Raw genomic sequence first — 22,203 nt, 5'->3', positions numbered from 1 at the left:
GGTCGGTCACCAGGAGCAGAGATTTAGTCGTCTGAGCTTTCAGACTCATGCTGGAGTCCATCCTCAGGGAACTTCTCTCCCTACAGAATATGTCCTTTGGGCTATTCCATTGTGTCTGGCTTTTTCTTTTGATTGGGGTGTTGATGGCCAGCTATTAAGCCATTGGCTGTTGTTTCCTTGGGCTCCTAGCTAATGATAAATAAGCATTCCTGTTGACTGACAAGGGGCGTCTTTCCCAGGCTGCAATCATTTCCCTGGCTGTTTTTGTATCTGCTCTGCCAACAATCTTAGTACCCTGTTTCCCCCAAAATTAGACCCAAACGGAAAATAAAACCTAGCATGATTTTTCAGGATGCTCGTAATATAAGCCCTACCCCCAAAATAAACCCCAGTTAAGATTGTCAGCCAGATGGGTGCATTTAATACCGTATTTCCCCCAAAGTAAGACCTAACCAGAAAATAAGCCCTAATACGTCTTTTGGAGCAAAAATCAATATAAGACCCGGTCTTATTTTCAGGGAAACACGGTAGCTGTGAAACTGAATGTACATCCTTGTTCATTGCAATGTGAGGCTACCTGTTCTGACCTAGGCTTCCTGAGTCAGTAAAACACACGAGTAGTCCCAAAAACCTCTTTTATTTTAACAGCTGTGAATTCTGTTCATTCACAGATGAGTCCCAAATAGTTGTAAAGAATCCTTCGGGATAAGGCTGATAATCACCCACCTTTATCTCCCTTGACACGCTGCCAAAGACCTAATTGGCAAAGCCACACGGAGTCCAGAATCGAACAAAGCTTCAGACTTTAAACTGCACAGAATTAACAACGTTGCTTCCTGCAAAGGCCCACGTGCCTTCACTCCTCTTTTAAGTCTTTATGTGAGGGGCCAGTCATCTCCAAGCCTTATTCCCGAGTCGTCCCTTTTGTTTTAACTGTTCTTGCCTTCTAGTAGCTCTGTGCATGCGCGCACTGGGAACAGGCTCCCCCTGTTCCTCTGCCTTGCTGATGTCCAACTGTGGAGGCTCCGGAGGCAGCACATACCTCCCAGATGGCCCTTTCTCTGCCTCTGACATAGAACCCTCGTCCGAGCCTTTTCCAGATTCCAGGACAAGCCCATGTTCCTCCCCAGCCTCCTCATTGTCCAACTCCGCTGCCAGCTCCGTAGGCTGCTGGTGGACCACCAATGAGATCGCGTCTCGTTGTCTGACCACTTGTGTTCTTGCAATCTGGTGATTAGCTTCCTCCTCTTCTGTCCTTCATGGTCACAGGGGCAATCCATGAAGGAGATCCTGTAGATTATCTAAGAAATATCTTCTACCTCCAAATGATCTTAGCAATGCATGATTTGCCCTCATATGGTAGCCTCTGGGTGGTGTGCGATGCCCACTTGTAGGTCTCGGAAGTTGCATTCTACTGCTTCCGAAATATTTTTGATGTATGGCAGGGTGTGCCATATAGTTTTTATTTTTATTTATTTTATTTTTATTTATTTTTATATGCCGCCCTTCTCCGGAGACTCAGGGCAGCTTACAATGCGTTAAGCAATAGCCTTCATACTTTTCTATATTTATACAAAGTCAGCTTATTGCCCTCACAAACTGGGCCCTCAATTTACCTACCTTAGAAAGGATAGTTGGTCTTGTACCTTTCTTTCTATTTATTTAAAAAAAAAATATGGCTGCCCAACTCACAGAGTTGGTAGTTTGGGACCATGTGGAGTCTATTCCTAAAACGTGTTTGAATACACAGTCTAAAGTTTAACAGACGTATCAAGAAGCATTAGGTGTTTGCAATTACAATTAACTACAGATAGTCCTGAAGTTACAACCATTCGTTTAGTGACTGTTCAAAGTTAACGGCAGCAACGAAAAAAGTGATTTATGACCATTTTTCACATTTAAGAGTACTGCAGCATTCCCATGGGCACATGATCAAAATTCAGACACTTGACAACTGACTCACATTTATGACGGTTGCAGTGCCCCCTGGTCATGTGATCCCCTTTTGTGACCTTCTGATCAAACAAAGTCAGTGGGGAGGCCAGATTCACTTTACAACTGTGTAACCAACTTAACAACTGTGGCAAGAAAGGTCGTAAAACAGGGCAAAACTCACTTAACAACTGTCTCGCTTAGCAGTGGAAATTTTGGTCTCCATTGTGGTCATAGTCGAGGACAATCTGTACCCAAAATCGTTGTTACTGAAGAAGGGGAAAAAAAAAGAAGATTTTTAACATTGTTCTTATCTATTTTTCGTTTTCTTTAGATCCAACTTGGCTTTCTACTAACCTGGGCATTTTAACCTGTATAGAATGTTCCGGAATACACAGAGAAATGGGTGTTCATATTTCTCGAATCCAATCTTTAGAACTGGACAAATTAGGAACATCCGAACTCTTGGTAAACAGCTTTATGAAATAAGTATTATCCACTTGCTGTAATTATAAGGGGGAAAAAATTGACAAACTAGCATTTGTGTTCCACCTTTATTATTTTTATAAGTAACTTAAGGTAACAAACCTATCTATTACTCTTTCCTTTTTTTATTTGCCCCACAGCAACAACTCTGATGAGGTGAGTTGGGCTGAGATATAGAGTGATTGGCCCAAAGTCACTCACCCTTTTATGTAGGGCTAGAACTCAGGATCTCCTGGTTCCTAGCCTGATGTCTTAACCACTAAACCAGGGGTGTCAAACTGGATTTCTTTGAGGGCCGGATCAGCATTGTAGTTGTCCTCCGCGTGCCGGTCAGGGGGGAGAAAATGGGACGGACAGATCCTGCAGCACCCTGCTGGCCAAAACAGGGCAAAGGGGGGCTGTGGGTCGGCCCCGTGTGGCCCATTTTCAGCCTGGATGGCCTCCTGCAGCACCCTGCCAGCCAAAACAGCCCCCATGCACCCCATTTTGGCTGGCAGGGTGCTACAGGAAGCCGTCCAGGCCAAAAACAGGCCACTTGGGGGCCCTCTGTGGCCCGTTTTCGCTAGTAGAGGCATTGCGGGCCGGATGCGGCCTAAGGGCCTTGAGTTTGACACCCCTGCATTAGGCCAAGGATATCCAATCTTGACAACTTTTAAGACCTCTGAACTTTTAACTCCCAGAATTCCTCATCTAGCATAGCTGGCTGGAGAATTCTGGGAGTTGAAGTCCACAAGTCTTAAAATTACCGAGGTTGGACATCCCTGCACTAGATCAAACTGTCTCTCCCAACTAGACCAAACTGATTATGCATTGATAATTCTTCAGAAATCTATGTTTAATCTGGAGTTGAGGCAGTTTGAGGTATTCCAGGGAATTCTGGTCCCGAAACAGATTGGTTTTGTCTGCCACACCATATCCAAAATAGAATAGAATAGAATAACAGAGTTGGAAGGGACCTTGGAGGTCTTCTAGTCCAACCCCCTGCCCAGGCAGGAAACCATGGAGATACATGGAGCCTCTTCCTATATAGAAGATTTACTTCCAGAAACTAAAGATGGTGTGGTTTTTAAGAGATTGGGCGTTCTCAGGAAGTTTCCATGGGGTTCACCATGCTCAGGTCGGAAATGGGTTGAGGAAAGCCTATTGAATTGAATCCGGACAAGACAAATCAAATAACAAATGTGTTATTGCTAAACATGAAACTAAGAGTCAGGGACTGAGGCTAATCCTGTTTCGTTGGGGCTGCATTCCTCCTGACAGAGCAGATTTGCAGTTGAGGATTATTCCATGATCAACTCCTCCTAATTTGCAGGTGGCAGTTGAGATGAGGAGAACTTTGGGGACCAGCTGGCCAGCTGTGACTATTCTCGCACTGATCAGATTTAAGAGTGATTATCCAGGACTTGATTAAATACTGCTTTGACAGTTTGCAACATGCTCTCTGCAGAAATACTTTTGAAAAGTGACCAGAAGTTGTAATTAGTGTAGGCGTGTTAACTCAATTGCCTGACCATATGTCACCTGTACCAAAATATCTTAGCAGTTTCCAGTTGCTTAGCAGGTACAATTTAATGTGCTGAATGTCTATGGAGATTCTCAGTCATCCAGGTCACGGTTGTCCCAAAGGTGCTTTTTCCAAAAGGCAACTGGACTTTGTTTTTCCTTGAAGACATGTCACTCCTCATCAAAGAAGCTTCTTCAGTTCTGATCAAATGGTGGAGCGTGGAAGGATTTATACTCCTTGCATTCATCCGCTTGTCAGCATTCTTTCTGAGAGTGTACAAAATTCAGCAGTCCATCTGCATTTGAAAGACAAGGGTTACACTTTTGAAGACAGCAACATCCAAATTCTGAACAGAGAGGGCCGCTGGTTTGAAAGAGGGGTCAAAGGGTTATCTACGGGACCTCCTGCTACCACCAATAGCCTCCCACCGACCAGTACGCTCCCATAGAGAGGGGCTCCTCCGGGTGCCGTTGGCCAAACAATGTCGACTAGCGGCCCCCAGGGGGAGAGCCTTCTCTGTGGGGGCACCTACGATCTGGAACGAGCTCCCCCCGGAGATATGAAGGATCCCGGATCTGCGTACCTTCCGTCGCGCGCTCAAGACTTTCTTATTTCATCAAGCTGGCCTGACCTAAGTCTTTCCCCTTTTTAAATGGAAATTTTAAATTTGTTTTTAAATTATTGGGGTTTTAAATTTGTTCAGCCAAATTATTTAATTCGTTTTATTTTATTTTAAATTTTGTATTTATATGTTTTATTCTATGGCTGTTCAGTGCCCTGAATCCTTAGGGAGTAGGGTGGTATATAAATTCAATAAAAACAAAACAAAAACAAAACAAAAACAAAGAGACCGTCTACATTAAGATTGAATGACCCTCTCTCAACAGAGGGGAGGGATACAGCACCACCTGTATCCAGTGGTGGATTTCCACATACTCTTACCACCGGTTCGCCCCGCGTGCGCCTTCCCGCATGCACCCGGCCTTCTGCACATGTGCTTTTCTCGCATACGTGCCTTCCGTGCATGCGCCTGGCCTTGAAAACGTGTCTAAATAGGATGGCATTAAACGTGTCTAAATAGGACGGGGCGAGGGGGAGCAGGCCCATCTGCAGTTGCCGCTACCGGTTCGCCTTTAACCGGTTCGCCTGGTCCGAACCGGCTGAATACCACCTCTGCCTATATCCTGTTTACAATACAGTCTTTTCAGCAGTTCCAAGAAACATTTGCATCATTCAGGTTACCCTGAGGGGACAGATAAACCTCCAAGTGTCCTCAACGACTCTCAGAAAGAAAAAAAATCCTTCCATTCTCCATCATTTGATCAGAGCTGAAGAAGCTTCTTGAACGAGAAGCGAAATGTCTTCGCAGGAAAAAAACCATATCCAGTTGTCTTTTGAAAAAGCACCTTTGGGGTTGTCAGAGGCTGAATTTTCCGATCACCAAAGCAGGTCATAATACTAATAACTTTATTGTCATTGTACATGTATACACAGTATACCTATACAACGAAATTCATTAACACCCAAAGACCAGGTCCAACACACATAACAATCCCCAAACACCACAATTCCCCACCCCTAAACCATCCAAAAATCCACACAACAGACCAAATAATACTTCTGCACAGCTCCTGGGCTGTTGAACATAGACCAGTGTTTCTCAACCTTGGCCGCTGGACGATGTGTGGACTTCAACTCCCAGAATTCCCCAGCCAGCAGAGCTGGCTGGGGAATTCTGGGAGTTGAAGTCCACACATCGTCCAGCGGTCAAGGTTGAGAAACAATGACATAGACGATCAAGTCTTGCGTTTGCTTTTCTCAGTATTTATAAAATTGTGTTGAAGGATAGCTTTTAAACATCAGATGGTCTTAAACTATATCGTGGTTGAAACGTCTTAGATTAATGGCATGTGTTTAATTGCACGCTTTTTTTTTTGTTATTGTTTCCTTCTTAGCTGGCCAAGAATCTAGGAAATAATAGTTTTAATGACATTATGGAGGGAAACTTACCGACGCCGTCTCCAAAACCCACTCCATCAAGTGATATGTAAGTAACCAAAAAAAAAAAGAAAAAGTGGAATTTGCAGCTATTTTAGGGTTGTGCAAATCATCAAAGACTTCATTTGGGAATAACATGTTCCTTTGAAAGTTGCAAAATTGGATAGGGGGGGCTGCTTCAGGATCCTTCTGTAGGTTTTTTGTTTGTTTATTTGATTCCTGTAGCTGCCCATCTCAAGTTACTCTGGGTGATGTATAAAAACAAATACAGTTTTTATTATTTACTTATCAGATTTATCTGAGTGTTGTACATCAGCAGCAGAGGTGGGTTTCAGCAGGTTCTGACCAGTTCTGGAGAACCGGTAGCGGAAATTTTACCGGTAGTAAAAATTCTGACTGGGCCCACACCCATCTATTCTCTGCCTCCCAAGTCCCAGCTGATCAGGAGGAAATGGGGATTTTGCAGTATCTTTCCCCTGCCACGACCACCAAGCCATGCCATGCCTACCAAACCACACCCACAGAACTGGTAGTAAAAATTTTTGAAACCCACCCCTGATCAGCAGCCCCAATTGGGAACCAGGGACTGGTTCCACGGAGAAAGGGGACCCACTGGTGCACAGGTGTTGGTTACCACCTTTAAAGCGCTCCATGGCATAGGACCTAGTTATCTTCGAGACCGCCTGCTGCTACCAATGGCCTCCCATCCACCTGTGCGCTCCCACAGAGAGGGCCTCCTCGGGGTGCCATCAGCCAAACAATGTAGGCTGGTGACCCCCAGGGGGAGGGCCTTCTCTGTGGGGGCACCTACCCTATGGAACCAACTGCCCTCAGAGATAAGGAGAATCCAAGACCTTGGTGCCTTCCGCCATGCCCTTAAAACTTTCTTTTTTCAGCAAGCCGGCTGGCTTAACATATTTTTAAATATTTTTAATTGGTTTGTCATTTTAAACTGGGGCCAAATTAATATATATTCTTTTAATTGTTTTTAATGTTTGTATTGTATGTTTTTATCTGGCTGTATACCGCCCTGAGTCCCTCGGGAGAAGGTGCGGTATATAAATTCGAAATAAAATAAATAAAATAAAAAAACATCATAAGAAGATAGACCATTTTTGATTAGCAAATTTATCTCGCTGTTCAGGCAATTAAAACTATTAAAACAGTTCAAAATAAATGTATATCACGCCAAGTAAAACTGTTCCTATGGATGTTAATACAGCTAGGAAATGGGGCCCTTAATACACTCAGAGCCACAGACCCAGGAGTCTTCATGGCCTTGTGAAATGTCCACAAGTTGAATTTATCCTGAGAGCTGTGATGGAGTAGTGATTAGAATGCTGTATTGCAGGCTAATTCTGCCGACTGCCAGCAGTTCGATTCTGACCGGTTCACGGTTGACTCTCAGCCTTCCATCCTTTCAGGGTCGGTAAAATGAGGACCCAGATTGTTGAGGGCAATAGGCTGACTCTGTAAACCTTTTAGAGAGAGTTGTAAAGCATTATGAAGCGGTATATAAATCCAAGCGCTGTTGCTATTGCTATTCTGATATTTGAAGGGGGAATATTCCAGAGGGCAATGGCAGAGAAGGTACGTCTCCTGATTGCTGCCAGCTGACGTTCCTTGGCTGATGGCACCCACAGCATGCCCACTCTGTCTGCCTGACTTGGATGGGGAGAAACAACTGGGGAGAAGGTGGTCCCATAGGTAAACCCAATCCCAAGTCATGAAGGGCTTTACAGGTGATAAGCAATACCTTGAATTGCACTCAGAAACACATTGGCAAGCAGTTCAACTCAAGGAAGCAATGGTGTTAACCTGTGTCAAACACCTGTCCATTCATCTTCATTCTGCTCTAGGTGAAGGTTCTGAATGCTCTTCAAGGGTAGCCTCATGTAGAGTGCTTTGCAGTAATCCAGACATGAACTCATGAGTGACTGTGACTATAACCTCTATAGCTATGTGTAGGTACAGCTGCCCCAAAAGCTGACAAGGAAGTTGCTGGTTTTCCACACTCCCTGTTCTGCCCTAGCTATGGACCCCAAAGAACGCAGCACACACAAAGTCTGCACAAACCTTAATTTACTAAATTAAATAAGTTTTTTTTTTCCAAACAAAGACTGTTAATTAACTTTCTTAACAGCCTACAAGAATCCAAAGAATAAATAATCGTAATCTTACTATGGTTGGCAGAAAGCCCAGAAGCAATTTGCAGAGAACTAAGATCAGGACGCGAAGGAGAGTGAACGAAGTTGTTCCCTGCAAATTGCCTCAGTCATTGTCCTTCCTTAAATAGGCTAAGGGAGTGGCCAATTAGCCCCAAGCCTTACTCTCGAGGAGACCTCCTCCTGAGGAGCCACTCCTGCCTTTTGGCAGCTCTGCGCGCCTGTGCATCGAGAAGAGGCTCCTCCTCTTCTTCCTCTTCACCCATGGAAGCTTCTGGAGGTTCTGAAGGCCCTGGCTGAATTCCCGCCTCTGGCACCACATCTTCTCCAGCCTCCTCACTGTCCGACTCGAGTGCCAGCTGCACAGGCAGCTGGAGTAGCACCACACCAGCCTCCTCATTGTCGGAAACAGCTACTAGCTGCACAGGTCGCTGACAGGGCACAACACTCCCCAACTGTAGCTTCTCACTAATAGACCGTTAGGGATGATGGTGATTAGATGAGTAAAGATGACTAACTGCGTCTTCATTTTTCTTCATGTTTAATCCGTCAAACTGAAAGGCTGATCTGAAATGTAACTTTGAATAAGGTCATTTCTGTAAAAAGCAGTCTGTTAATGTTTTTGGGTTTTTTTTTTTTGTTTTGTTTTTTTTTTTGCTTTGTTTGGTTTTTCAGGACTGCCCGCAAAGAATTTATTACTGCTAAATACGTTGATCATAAGTTCTCCAGAAAGACCTGTGCCTCGGCAGCGGCTAAACTGAATGAACTGCTAGAGGCTGTTAGATCCAAGGATTTACTTGCACTACTTCAAGTCTATGCAGAAGGAGTTGAACTAATGGAACCACTCTTAGAGCCTGGACAGGTGAGATCTCAAGACTAGGGATCTGAATTTACATACATTTAAGAGGAAACACATATGCACAAAAAAAAAAAAAAGCTAAATAAAAAAAGAACGAGTGCATCATAGTCATGATATTTTAATCAGAATGAAGCTGCAAAGGGGCCTTGGAGGTCTTCTAGTCCAACCTTCTGCTCAAGCAGGAGAGCCTATATCATTTCAGACAGGTGGCTGTGCAGTCTTCTTAAAAACCTCCAGGGATGAAGCACCCACAACTTCTGGAGGCAAGCTGTTCCACTGGTTAATTGTCCTCACTGTTAGGAAGTTTCTCCTTAATTCCAGGTTGCTGCTCTCCTTGATTAGTTTCCATCCATTCTTTCTTGTCCTGTCCTCTGGTGCTTTGGAAAATAAGTTCACCTCCTTGTCTTCGGTGTCAGCCCCTCAAATACTGGAATGCTGCTATCATGTCCCTCCTACTCCTTCTTTTCTCTAGACTGGCCATACTCGATTCCTGCAACCGTTTTTCATATGTTTTTGTCTCCAGGCTTCCTTTAATCATCTTAGTTGCTCTTTGCACTTTTTCCAAAGTCCCAATGTCTTTTTTATAATGTGGTTTTGTAATGTATAATTTGTAGCAATGCACCTCTCTCTCCCTCTCCCTCTCTCTCTCTCTCTCTCCCTCCCTCCCTCCCTCTCTCTCTCAGTGTGTATTGAAATAGATCTATGATTTCAGTTTTTTGACCATTCTATGTTAACCAAACACTTCTAGGAGCCATGGTGGCGCAGTGGTTAAGAGTGCAGTACTGCAGGCTGCTTCTGCTTATTGCCGGCTGCCTGCAATTTGGGAGTTCAAATCTCTCCAGGCTCAAGGTTGATTCAGCCTTCTATCCTTCTGAGGTCGGTAAAATGAGGAGCCAGATTGTTGGTGGCAATAGGCTGACTCTGTAAACTGCTTAGAGAGGGCTATAAAACACTGTAAAGCGGTATATAAGTCTAAGTGCTATTGCTAAGAAGGCTGTTCCTCCTGCCTTCAGCCTGGCTCCTGATACATCCAACTATTACTTCCATATAACAAAGTAGGCAATTGCATAATCTTCCAGGTAGTCCTCGATTTACGACCATAATGGAGCTGGAATTTCCATCATATGTCATGATGGTCACTTAGCAATCTGTGCACCTTTACAGCCAGTTGCAGCTTTCTGTGGTCAGATGACCACAATTTATGATGACGTTTGCTGATTTCCAGCAAAAAATAAAACCCCACCCATTGGAATACATAGATTCACTTGATGACTGCCACATTCACTTTAATGACCGTGGTGTTTATCTGCCTGTATACCTGCCCAAACAACCAAAGGGACTTCACACATCATTGTCTTACTTCCTGTTCGGTGCTGAAACATTTGTCTTTCCTTCCATTATGTATCACTCTTATCTCCTTCAGCAGCCAAACTTTGATTGTCTGAACAAATACTAATGCAAAAAAGAGGCTTATTGTAATTTGTTTCCCACGCGCACATATTTTTCAATGCCCTGCTTGAAAGCAAAAATCCAATTAGCATCTCTCCTCTGCTTGGCATAGAACTACACTGTCCTTTTCATACTGCTCTCTGTGCCATCTTTTCATTCAGAATTCTGTAGAACAGTTTCCCAGGAAGTTGGAAGAAACAAACGCCTCTGGAATATTTGCATTATTTTGCTACCAAAGCTGCATTTTTCAGGAGGCAACTGGAGTTTTCTTGTTTTTTTCTTTGAAGACATTTCGCTTCTCATCCAAGAAGCTTCTTCAGCTCTAGATGGATGGTGGGGAATAGAAGGATTTATACTCCTTGCAGACAGCTGGCCATTTGCATTCTTTTTAGAGAGTCGTTGAAGCCACCTCGAGGTTTATCTGTATCCTCAAGATTACAGTGGGGCAAACTGGTGTGGAGCCTTCTTGGAACTGTTGAAAGGACTGTGTTGTAGACTGGAGATAGATGATGTCGTATCCCTCCCCTCTGTTGTGAGAGGCCTGTTCAATTTTGACATGGATGGCCTCTTTGACCCCTCTCTCAAACCAGTGGCCCTCTCTGTCCAAAAGGTGGACTTTGCTGCCTTCAAAAGAGTGGTCTGTGTCTTTTAAATGCAGATTAACTGCTGAATCTTCTCCTGATGGGTTTGTTCTCCTATGTTGTGCCATGCGTTTATGAAGTGGCTGTTTTGTTTCCCCATTGTACTTATCTGCACATGGCTCACTGCATTGTACTGCATATACCACATTGCTCAGTTTCTGTCTTGATTGTTTTATCCTTGGGGTGGACAAGCTTAGTGTATTCTTGGGTTTAAAGTGTGCATGTATGTTGTGTTGGCTGAAGATCCTCCTGAGAAAAAAAACACCTTTGGGACAACCATGACCTGGATGATTGAGAATCTTCATAGACATTTGCCTGACCTTGTGTTTTGAAGAACAATGACGTCATTGTTCCCGGCCCAGATGTTTCTTCACACATACATTAAACAAGCCTCACAGCCACATTATAAGCAAACTAAACTCATATTGTGACATGTGTCCAGTTACATCCTCTACAGCAGCAATCACAACAGCCTTCATTGTTATCAGATGATTAATATTTTTTTTAAAAAAAAATTGCTTTGATAGTAGCATGTACAGGTAATCCTTGACTTATGACTGCAGTTGTGATCGGCACCTCTGTTGCTAAGTGAGGCGGTTGCTAAGGGAGTGGCACCTGATTTTACGACCTTGTTTGCCACGATGGTTAAGTGAGTTGTTAAATGAAACACAGGGCCAATACATGAATCCAGCTTCCCCCATTGAATTTGCTAGTTGGAAGCCAGCTGGGAAGGTCACAAATGAGAATCACATGACCCCAGCATGCTACAACTGTCATAAATACATGTCAGTTACCAAGCACTCAAATCACGATGCTGCAGCAGTCATAAGTGTGAGGACTGGTCATAAAACTCACTTTTTATCAGTTCTGCTGTAACTTTGAATGGTCAGTGAACAAATGGTTGTAGGTCGAGGACCGTAGAAATATATCGTGGGTGAGAATGATCATTTGCATCTTACTGAACACTTCAGAAGATTTCCTGTCAGAGAGAACAATTAATCAGTGGAATCACTTGCCAACTCCAGAAGTTGTGGTTGCCCCATCACTGGAGATTGGACAACCGTTTGTCTGAAGTGGTGTAGGGTTTCCTGCCTGAGCAGGGGGTTGGACTAGAAGACCTCCAAGGTCCCTTTCAACTCTTTTATTCTGTGAGGACACAAATGATCCCAGAGCTCTTAATTTTCATCTTTTCTTCCTGTCTTTAGGAGCCAGGCGAAACTGCTCTTCATTTAGCAGTCCGGACTGCTGATCACACCACACTCCATCTGATCGACTTCCTTGTACAAAACTGGTAACAGCTGTTTGTTTTTATGGTGGCATATAAGCCTAAAAATACTGTCTTCCTGACTTGTACGGTGTAATCACATGCATAACTCGGGGCACACTCTCTCCTCTCCCCCACCCTTCGTGGGGTAGGCCCCCGGTCTCTTGGCCTTCCGTAAAGGCATAAAAACATGGATCTGTCCCCTTGCTTGGGCACGCAGATAAGAACACAGCCATGGGGCTGATCAGTGCCCTAAAAGCTCTTGCCTCTTTTGTTTCTAACATTTCTGGCCTCTTTTAAATTTTACATACTGGTTTTTTTATGCTTTTGATATCTTATTGTATGTCATCCAGCGTCCCTCTGTGAAGGAGATGGTCAGTTCTCAAATATGAGAGATAGATAGAATGATAGATAGAAAGAGATAGAATGACAGATTAGATAGACAAAGTTATGGTGGGTGAATGGATGTGTTAGGTAGATGGTAGAGATAGATGATGGATGAATGGATGGATGGATGGATGAATGGATGACAGATATAATAGATGAGAGAGAGATGACAGATAGATATGATAATAGATATGACAAAGTAGATAGACGGATGGATGGATAGATGGATGGATGGATGGATGGATGGATGGATGGATGGATGGATGGATGGATGATAGATAGAATGACTGGATGGATGGATGGATGGATGGATGGATAGATAAATAGATGATAGATAGATAGATAGATAGATTAGATAGATAGATAGATAGATAGATAGATAGATAGATAGATAGATAGATAGATTAGATAGATGATTAATAAATGTTAAATCCATGATTAGATATGAAAGCTAATATAGGATTTTTTTTCCTTTATTTTTTTTTAGTGGAAACCTGGATAAGCAAACAGTGTTGGGGAATACAGTTCTACATTATTGCAGTATATATAACAAACCAGAGTGTTTGAAATTGGTTTTGAAGGGGAAGCCAACTTTGCATATAGGTAAGTATGTTCTTTTCACTATTAGTCAATAAAAATATTGGAAGCATATATTCAGAGACTCACATACATGTGTGTGTGTGTGCGTGCGTGTGCGTGTGAATACAGTAGTGGCCAAAATTATGGAAAGCTTTTGGGAAAAGTGTATTTTTGAGATTTGATGGCTAATAACTCCATTGTTTTTGGAGTTTCAAGATAATCCTATTCCACTGCTGGAATGGCCTGGGAATAGCCCAGACCTTCACCCAATTGAAAATCTATGGAGCCGACTAAAGAAACTTGTTAGTCAGAAGCGACCCAGCAATAAAACCCAGTTAATTTTCACGTGTGGTCCCAACATTCATAAATGAAATATAATACGGGAAGGGCCATAATTTCTAATTCTCTTTCCTTGATTCCCCTGTCTAGTTTTTGTACCAGGAACCCAGTTTGTGCTCACATGGTCAAAAGCAAAACATTATTTTCGTTTTGCCGATTTGCCAACTTCAAAAAAGATCCCGTATTGTTCTTCTGAAGTGTGGTCTATCTGACACACCATATAAATTTCCATTTATTCTAATTGCAGGTAGTCCTCAACTTATGACCACAGTTCAGCCCAGAATTATGGTTGTAAGTCATGACAGTTGTTAAGTGAGGTACCCATGTGATCACATTTTTTAATGACCACCGGCCCCGTTGCGGTAGTCTAGTGACCTCATGGGGGTTATTAAATGGAGCATGGGGTGTGCACAGAAGCTGGAGAGGCCCTTGGAAGCTTGACACAGGCCTCAGACTGCACTGCAGCACCTCCCCATCTCCCATGTGGCCCTGCCCTGAACTCCTCCACCCTATGAGGCACTACTTTCTCCACTCCCTGTCCCGCTGGGTCTCATATACTTGGGCCTCTCCCCTCCTGGTCATGCCTCAGTCCAGTGGTGGGTTCCTCCTGGTTCAGCCCAGTTCGGCCGAGCCGGTAGCGATGACAATATGACGTCACCAAACCAGTTCTGCCCCCCGCCCCTCCCCCTGTTATTCTTACCTTTTATTTGGCCCCACCCCCAATCTATTGCTGCCTCCTGAATCCCAGCTGATCGGCTAGAAGGAAAAAAACTGTTTAAACTCTTGCCGGGAGGCTTCAAAGGGCCGCCCTACAGCTGATCAGTGTTAAAAGGCAGTGTGGTGGTAGACCAGTGCTTCCAAAAACAAATGAGTAGACTGGTGCCTCCAAAAATAAATGTGTAGACCAGTGCCTGCAAAAACAAATGAGTAGACTGGTACAACTCTGCAAGCAGTTAAAAGCCTGGTGGACCAGTACCTCTGCTAAATCCTAAAGAATTGTTACATGACCATCAAGCCATGCCCACAAAATAAGCCACGCCCACAGAACCGGTATTAAAAATATTTAGAACCCACCCCTGCCTCAGTCCACTTAACTTTTCTGGAGATCACTTTTGGAAAGGAGAAGCAACCGATCCACAGTGCCTCCTTCCTGTAGTTTTATATATATTTTACTTATTTGGCCAAGTGTGGTTAGACACAGAATAGCACTTAGACTTAACATACCACTTCACAGTGCTTCACAGCCCTCTCTAAGTGGTTTACAGAGTCAGCCTATTGCCCCCAACAATCTGGATCTTAATTTTACTGACCACAGAAGGATTAAAACTCGGACCATACGTTTTTTGAATAGTTTTTATCCCAGAGCTATAATTGCACTCAACAATGAACTAAAGGGCCACCATCAGTGAGCTGTTGGACAGTATTACTTGGTTTGTTGTGTGGATGTTTGGGTGGTTTAGGGGTGGGGAATTGTGGTGGGTGGGAGTGTGTTTGGGGATTGTTATGTGTGTTGGACCTGGTCTGTGGGTGTTAAGTGAATTTTGTTGTATGGGTAAACTGTGTATATGCATACAATGACAATAAAGTTATTATTATTATGGAAGGCTGAGTCAACCTTGAGCTGGTCAGAATCGAACTGCTGGAGTGAGCAGTGAGTTAGCCGACAGTACTGCTCTCTAACCACTGCACAATCATGGCTCTTAAGCACTCAATGTACTTGCAAAACAACAGAATATAATAATAATAATAAGAAGAAGAAATTGCAGCTTCCTGCAATAACAACAGCGGAACTGCAAAAAAACCTGCGCTACTTGGAACATCGTACATTTTAAGAAGATGCTTGGTCGATACCTAAGATGCTGGCAGTAACCCGTATCAACCATTAGCGCCAGTCAATAATATTTGTGATACATTTTTAAATGTTCAATTGACTAAGTTTCATGTTTAATGAATAAAAAAGATAATAATAATGATAAAGAGTTCAGACAATGAAAGTGGGAAGTAAAGAATAATGAAAGGGATTAATACCCTGTTTCCCCCAAAATAAGACATCCCCTGATAATAAGCCCAATTGCATGGCAATAAGGTGAAGCGCTTATTTCGGGGTTCAAAAAAAATATAAGACAGGGTCTTATTTTCGGGGAAACACGGCACTAATACTGCAGACATGCCTTATGGTTTAATATACATATATACATTAGAGAAAAATTAGTAGTCACTTTATTTTATCAGCTGTGGGAATTACCGTAGATTTTGGACTATAAAACGCATCAGAGCATAAGGCGCACCAAGATTTCGAAAACAAGAAAAAAAAGTTTTTGCACTCCCCGGCCCCCAAGACCGTTCTGCAGGCCTCCCAAACCCTCTGCGCGCCCCGTTTTTGCGAAAAACGGGCCTGTTTTTGGCAAAAATGGGACACGCGGGGCGGGATTTCGGGAGACCAAAAATGGCTGTATTCTGTGTATAAGATGCACCAACATTTCCACCCTCTTTTAGGGGGGAAAAAGTGCATCTTATACTCTGAAAAGTATGGTAGGTGTTCAGCAAAGTGATGGCACAGGGGAAAAACTATCCCTGGGTTTAATTGTTTTGGCCTGCAATGCCCTGTAGCATCGTCCTGAGGAAAGTTTATGTCCAGGATGTGAGGAATCTGCAGATATCTTCTCAGCCCTGTTTCTGACCCACGCAATATACAGGTCTTTTACGGAAGGCATAGTTGTTCTTTCTGCAGTCCCAACTCTATCCGTTGGAGTCTGTACCTATCCTGTTTGGTTGCTGTGTTGTCGTGGAAACCGGTGCAATTTTGGAATAAGATCTCACTCTCGGAGCAGCTATTATATTGGGACCATACTGTATCTGCTTGATCCCCTGACAGAATTACAGGCAGTCCTATGACCTCCATTTCTTGATCCAAAGGCTGGTCTCGGAGGATCTCCTCAGAGCCAGTATTTTGGTTATGAAAGGGACTGTGAGAGGTGTGCTGTGTTACACTATTCAGTTGATTGTGTGAACATGGCATCAGGAAGGGCATCCGGCCAGTAAACGCTCAGCTATATCCAGTCACGCTATTTCTACTCTGAATTAAGGGATTCATTACAAGGTCGAAAAAAAGGGAGTTGATTGTGTGAGCAGATACAGGTTATCCTCAACTTATGACCACAATTGAGCCCAAAATGTAGGTTGTTAAGTGAGAAATTTGTTAAGTGAGTCTTGCCCCATTTTACAAATTTTCTTGCTGTTAACTGAATCACTGCCGTTGTTCAATTAGTAACACGGTTGTTAAGTGAATCTGGCTTCGCCATTGACTTCGCTTGTCAGAAGGTTGTAAAAGTCGATCCCATGACTCCGGGACATTGCAACTGTCATAAATGTGAGACAGTTGTCAAGCCTCCGAATGTAAATCTCATAGGGATGTTGCGGCGGTCGTACGTGTGAAAAATGGTCATAAGGCACCTTTTTTACTGCCATCTTAACTTCGAACAGTCGCTAAGTGAACTGTCGTAAGTAGAGAACTACCTGTTAGATGCCCTTCTTCTATATAACGACGGTTTGATTTTCATTGCATCTTTTCTTTTAACAGTGAATGAATATTGAACTTTATTGCAGCATTTCGTAGTTTAATTTTATCCTGATATTTTGCAGTAAATCAAGCTGGCGAAACTCCCCTGGACACAGCAAAGAGACTGAAAGCTATCCAGTGTGAAGATCTGGTAAGAAAATCATGCTTGATTACAATTAAAAGATGAGAAAGGAAAATGTGCATGAAAATTTCTCTCTCTCCCTCTCCCCCTCCCTCCCTCGCTCCCTCCTCCTCCTCCTACTTCTTCTTCCTCTTCCTCTTCCTCTTCTTCTTCTTCTTCTTCTTCTTCTTCTTCTTCTCTCTCTCTCCCCCCCGCCCTCTCTCTCTCTCTCTCTCTCTCTCTCTCTCTCCCTGTGAGCAATTTTGCCTCGTTGCAGCAAACAGCCTGCTTTACTTTCATTTTCGTTTTCAGCATAGCTTGATTAACACAAGGGGGAAAAAAAATCTACTTCAGCAATTTACCTCTTTGCAGCAAGCAGCAGAGCCCTGCGCAAAACAGCTGAGAGCAAATCAGCTGTGAGTCGGGAGGCCGATCCAATCAACTTGTGCTAATTAGGCTGTGCTGAAGCTGAAAGGAGCTGTTCTTGCTTGCTGTTTGCTTGCAAGGAGGTAAACTGCTGGGAGGCAGAGGCCAGTGAGTGGGCGGGGCTACATTCGGTATATAAGACGCACCTAAATTTTCACCTCCTTTTAGGGGGGAAAAAGGTGCGTTTTATACTCTGAAAAATACAGTAATTTCTTTTACGATCGCAAAGGATTTTCGATAAATCAGAACAAAGCCGGGCATTTCAATACAGTACAAAATGCGTCTGCCAAGAAGAGAACATGCTTTTCACAAACACAAAAAGACGACCTTTCTGTATTACCTGTTATTTCAGCTTTCCCAGGCCAAAGTGGGGAAACTAAATCCGCACGTTCACGTCGAATACGAGTGGAATCTTCGGCAGGAAGAAATGGATGAAAGTGACGATGACCTGGATGACAAGGTAAAGAAGAATTGGGGGATTACAGATAGTCCTTGATTTGCAACCGACTTCATTTAGCAAACCCTTCGAAGTTGCAACGACACTGAAAAAAAGTGACTTATGACTGTTGCAGCATCCCCATGGTCACGTGATCAAGATTTGGATCCTTGGCAACTGACTCATATTCATGACGGTTGCAGTGTGCCATGTGATCCTACATTTTCTGACCTTCTGACAAGCAGAGTCAATGGGGATTCACTTAACAACTGTCTATGGAGATTGTCAGTCATCCAGGTCATGGTTGTCCCAAAGATAGAGCCTTGGTAGTACAGTGGTCTAAGGCACCCTGTTATTAAGCTGGTTATTAAGACCAGCTGCCTGCAATTACTGCAGGTTCGAATCTCGCCAAGGCTCAAGGTTGACTCAGCCTTCCATCCTTTCTAAGGTGGGTAAATTGAGGACCCAGTTGTGGGGGCAATAAGTTGACTTTGTATAAATATACAAAAGGATGAAGGCTATTGCTGAGCACATTGTAAGCCGCCCTGAGTCTCCGGAGAAGGGCGGCATATAAATCAAATTAAAAAAAAAAAAAGCTTTTTCAAGAGGCAACTGGATTTATACAGGAGTATAAATCCTTCCTTTCCCCACCATCCAGTCAGAGCTGAAGAAGCTTCTTGGAGGAGAAGCGAAACGTCTTCAAAGAAAAACCAGAAAGTCCTGTTGCCTCTTGAAAAAAGCATCTTTGGGACTTAACAACTACCATGTTTTCCCGAAAATAAGACCCTGTTTTATATTTTTTTGAACCCCGAAATAAGCACTTGGCCTTATTTTGGGGCGGTCTTATTTTGGGGCGTGTGGAGCAAGATGGGGTTCCTCTTGCCATCTTACCTGATTTCCAGCTCTGCATTTAAATATTTTTGGGGAGGGCTTATTTTCGGGGGCAGGCTTATTTTAGCGCATGCGCTCAAAAGCCCAATTTGGCTTATTATCAGGGAATGTCTTATTTTCGGGGAAACAGGGTAATTATGCATAGATTGTAGGGTATAATAAACGTGTTACTAACTTAACAACTGCAGTGATTCACTTAACAATTGTGGCAAGAAAGATCTAAAAATGAGGCAAAGCTCACTTAACAACTATCTCGCTTAACAACAAAATCTTGGGGCTTAAATTTTGCTTGTAAACAGTGGTTGGTTTCACAAATTTTGACTACCGGTTCTGTGGGTGTGGCTTGGTGGGCGTGGCATGGCTTGGTAGGCGTGGCAGGGGAAGGATACTGTAAAATCTCCATTCCCTCCCCACTCCAGGGGAAGGATACTGCAAAATCCCCATTTCCTCCCGATCAGCTGGGACTTGGGAGGCAGAGGGGCCGGAGCCACTCAGAATTTTTACTACCGGTTCTCCAAATTACTCAAAATTTCCACTATCCGTTCTCCAGAACTGGTCAGAACCTGTTTGAAACCCACCTCTGGTTGTAAGTCAAGGGCTACCTGAATTAGTCTTCAATTTAGCACCAGTCACTTAGAGACCATCTGAAGTTATGGCTGGCCTCCCCAAGGGTACTTATGACCCTGTTCTGAAGGTTCAATGGCTGAGGGTCCCTCCCTATGATCATGTGGTTGAATGTTGGGGACTCAGCAACTGGCCAGCACTTACGTTTATTTCCAGCAGCCAATAGTGAATGAGTGGTTTACAAACAATGTGTTTATTATACCCTACAATCTATGTGTCAGCACTCCAAACTACATTCGTTCCAGTGCTGACATAAGGAGGAGAAGAGGGGGCAGCTGGCAAGAGGACGCTTGACTTTTCACCTACTTATTTTCCCTGAAGATAATATCCCCTAGGAAATGGGATGGGAGGGGGGACATTCCTGGGAGCTGAAGTAGTAGATATGGGGAGAGTGATTTGGAAGATGGCCAATGAGATGCAGAGAATTGGGGAACGGAAAGGGAAGGTTTGGAGTCAGGAAGTCAGTGTTGGCTGCGACGTAGTCGGGAACAGATTGTCGTGCTTAATAAATGAAAGATTTCATCAAAGACTATTTTTTTGGAAATGCAATTTTTTTGAGACGACACCAAAACCTGACACTATGCATAACTAGTTTGGTATGATATACAAATTCATCCACCTTCATGGAAGCCACTTATTAATAGTCCATGCAATATATATGCATGGACTATTAATAAATGGCTTTCACGAAGCTGGATGAATTTGTATGTCAGACCAAACTAGTTATGCATAGATTGTAGGGTACAATAATATATGTGGGATGGGGAGAGGAGGAAGAATCAAAGCTCTGTTATCTGACTTAATGATTCTGAGTGATGTAGCTTCAGAGATCCTGGAGTAGGATAGGTCTTCATTCATTGCACGTGTTTTCATGTGATGAATGCTAATTAGCTCCTGAACAAAATACTAATAATCTATTTAGAGCTTCACTCAATAATTGTTAGGAAACTGACAGCTACGTTGGAAGGAGGGGTCAAGCAAGGGCCTAGCTTGGAGTTCTTGGAAGGTAGACAGACAGGTAAGATTCTTGTAATATAGATAGTAGTAAAGTTACTGACTTGTTCATTAATAGTTCAGGTTGCTTGCACCTGACAATAATGAAATATATTTAGAAACCATATGTCCATCAACCTATTTTCTTGCCTCCTCCAGTTCTAAGATTCACAGGGAGTTTAGAAGAGTTAATGAGCTTTCCATGAGCTCAAGAAGGTCTTTTTTTGGAGTAGATTTTTTTTCCCCCTCATGAGATGTATAATGCAAAATTGTACCCGTCGCTGAAATAAATAAGGAAACTTCATATGACAAAACTGAAAATCACTGTTCATGCCTCAGCAGTTTACCCAACAACATCGTTTCCTGTTCTTCAGCTGGAAAGTTTTGACTTTTATTAGTGAAATAGAGAGGGCACCTTGAAATTAAAGTGTTGTTGTTTTTTCCCACAGCCTAGTCCGATTAAGAAAGAACGCTCTCCGAGACCGCAGAGTTTTTGTCATTCTTCCAGTATTTCTCCTCAAGACAAAATGGCTCTTCCCGGTTTTAGCACTCCACGAGACAAACAGAGACTGTCCTACGGCGCCTTCCCACATCAGATTTTTCTCTCTGCCAGCATCGACTCTGCCACTTCACCAACAACTGTAGATGGGCCCCCACTTCCTCCAAGAAATGCTGGAAAAGGTATTTGTTCGGCACTGTTGTGAGTGTTGCAGGAATGCAGCGTGGTTGCTGTTTTGCCCCCAACCCTATAGAAACTTACTGCTTAATTTTAGCTTTCTAGAAGAGGATTTTCAAATGGTGTGACGAACACTGGTGATGAGTAGCAATTTGTTTCACTAGGCATATTTACAGAAGTGTAAACAACTTATTTCTCTTTTACGTTTTTTATAAAGCTGAGTAACATTTTAAAAGGATATTGCACCGAGGCTATAAATTCCAAAATTTCTGGACAATGACTTATATAAGCAGGCATTAATGTTTTGCAATTATATAACTATAAAACTATGGGTTTTTTTCCAATAGAGTAGCATGCAATATTAAAAACTCCAGAAAAAGAGCCTGTTTATAATCAGAAAAGGCAGATAAAGAAAACTTGCTGAGTGAAATCTTCATACAATATTTTTAGATTCTTCTAGTTATCCTGCTAACATATGTAAGTCTTTTTCAAAGTGCAATTTTAAGACTTCAACTCACAGAATTCTTCAGCCAGCAATATCTCAAATGAATGTTTTGAGCATTAGATCGCCACAAAATGAGCATGGCGGCTCCTGCGTTAAGAAGGATGGAGTGACAATTGACAGCCTCGCGTTAGAGACCCGTAGCTGCTGCAGGACTTGTTGAGCTCCTGTCACATCCTCTGGCTCCAGCTAGCCCAGCAGTACAAAAGCTTTGTGGTGATGCAAAAGGAGCCCCCAACTGGGTGTCCCCTGGGCAGTGATGTTGTCACTGGCAAATCCTTTCACCATGGAAGCCGTTTGTTTGTTTGTTTGTTTGTTTGTTGTTTGTTTGTTTGTTTGTTTGTTTATTAAGTAAGTAAGTAAGTAAGTAAG

General features: G+C 43.1%; 1 protein-coding gene across 6 annotated transcripts in view; it reads left to right on the top strand.

Moving 5' to 3' along the window:
• ASAP1 (ArfGAP with SH3 domain, ankyrin repeat and PH domain 1) overlaps nucleotides 1-22,203 on the top strand; it is a 194,109-nt gene that overhangs the window by 144,319 nt on the left and 27,587 nt on the right. For all 6 annotated transcript variants that reach the window (XM_060681834.2, XM_087890894.1, XM_060681835.2 and 3 more), the window contains 8 exons: nucleotides 2,267-2,400; nucleotides 5,878-5,969; nucleotides 8,761-8,947; nucleotides 12,240-12,325; nucleotides 13,173-13,288; nucleotides 17,246-17,313; nucleotides 18,062-18,169; nucleotides 21,103-21,334. In XM_060681834.2, the coding sequence (XP_060537817.1) occupies nucleotides 2,267-2,400; nucleotides 5,878-5,969; nucleotides 8,761-8,947; nucleotides 12,240-12,325; nucleotides 13,173-13,288; nucleotides 17,246-17,313; nucleotides 18,062-18,169; nucleotides 21,103-21,334 (1,023 nt within the window). The remainder of the gene's footprint in view (nucleotides 1-2,266; nucleotides 2,401-5,877; nucleotides 5,970-8,760; nucleotides 8,948-12,239; nucleotides 12,326-13,172; nucleotides 13,289-17,245; nucleotides 17,314-18,061; nucleotides 18,170-21,102; nucleotides 21,335-22,203) is intronic.

The sequence above is a fragment of the Pantherophis guttatus genome, chromosome 3 (assembly GCF_059756535.1).
Source record: "Pantherophis guttatus breed Tessera chromosome 3, ASM5975653v1, whole genome shotgun sequence".
In the NCBI taxonomy this organism is placed as follows: Eukaryota; Metazoa; Chordata; class Lepidosauria; order Squamata; family Colubridae; genus Pantherophis; species Pantherophis guttatus.
Note: the sequence above shows the minus strand (reverse complement) of the source record. Positions and strands in the feature narration are given on the sequence as shown.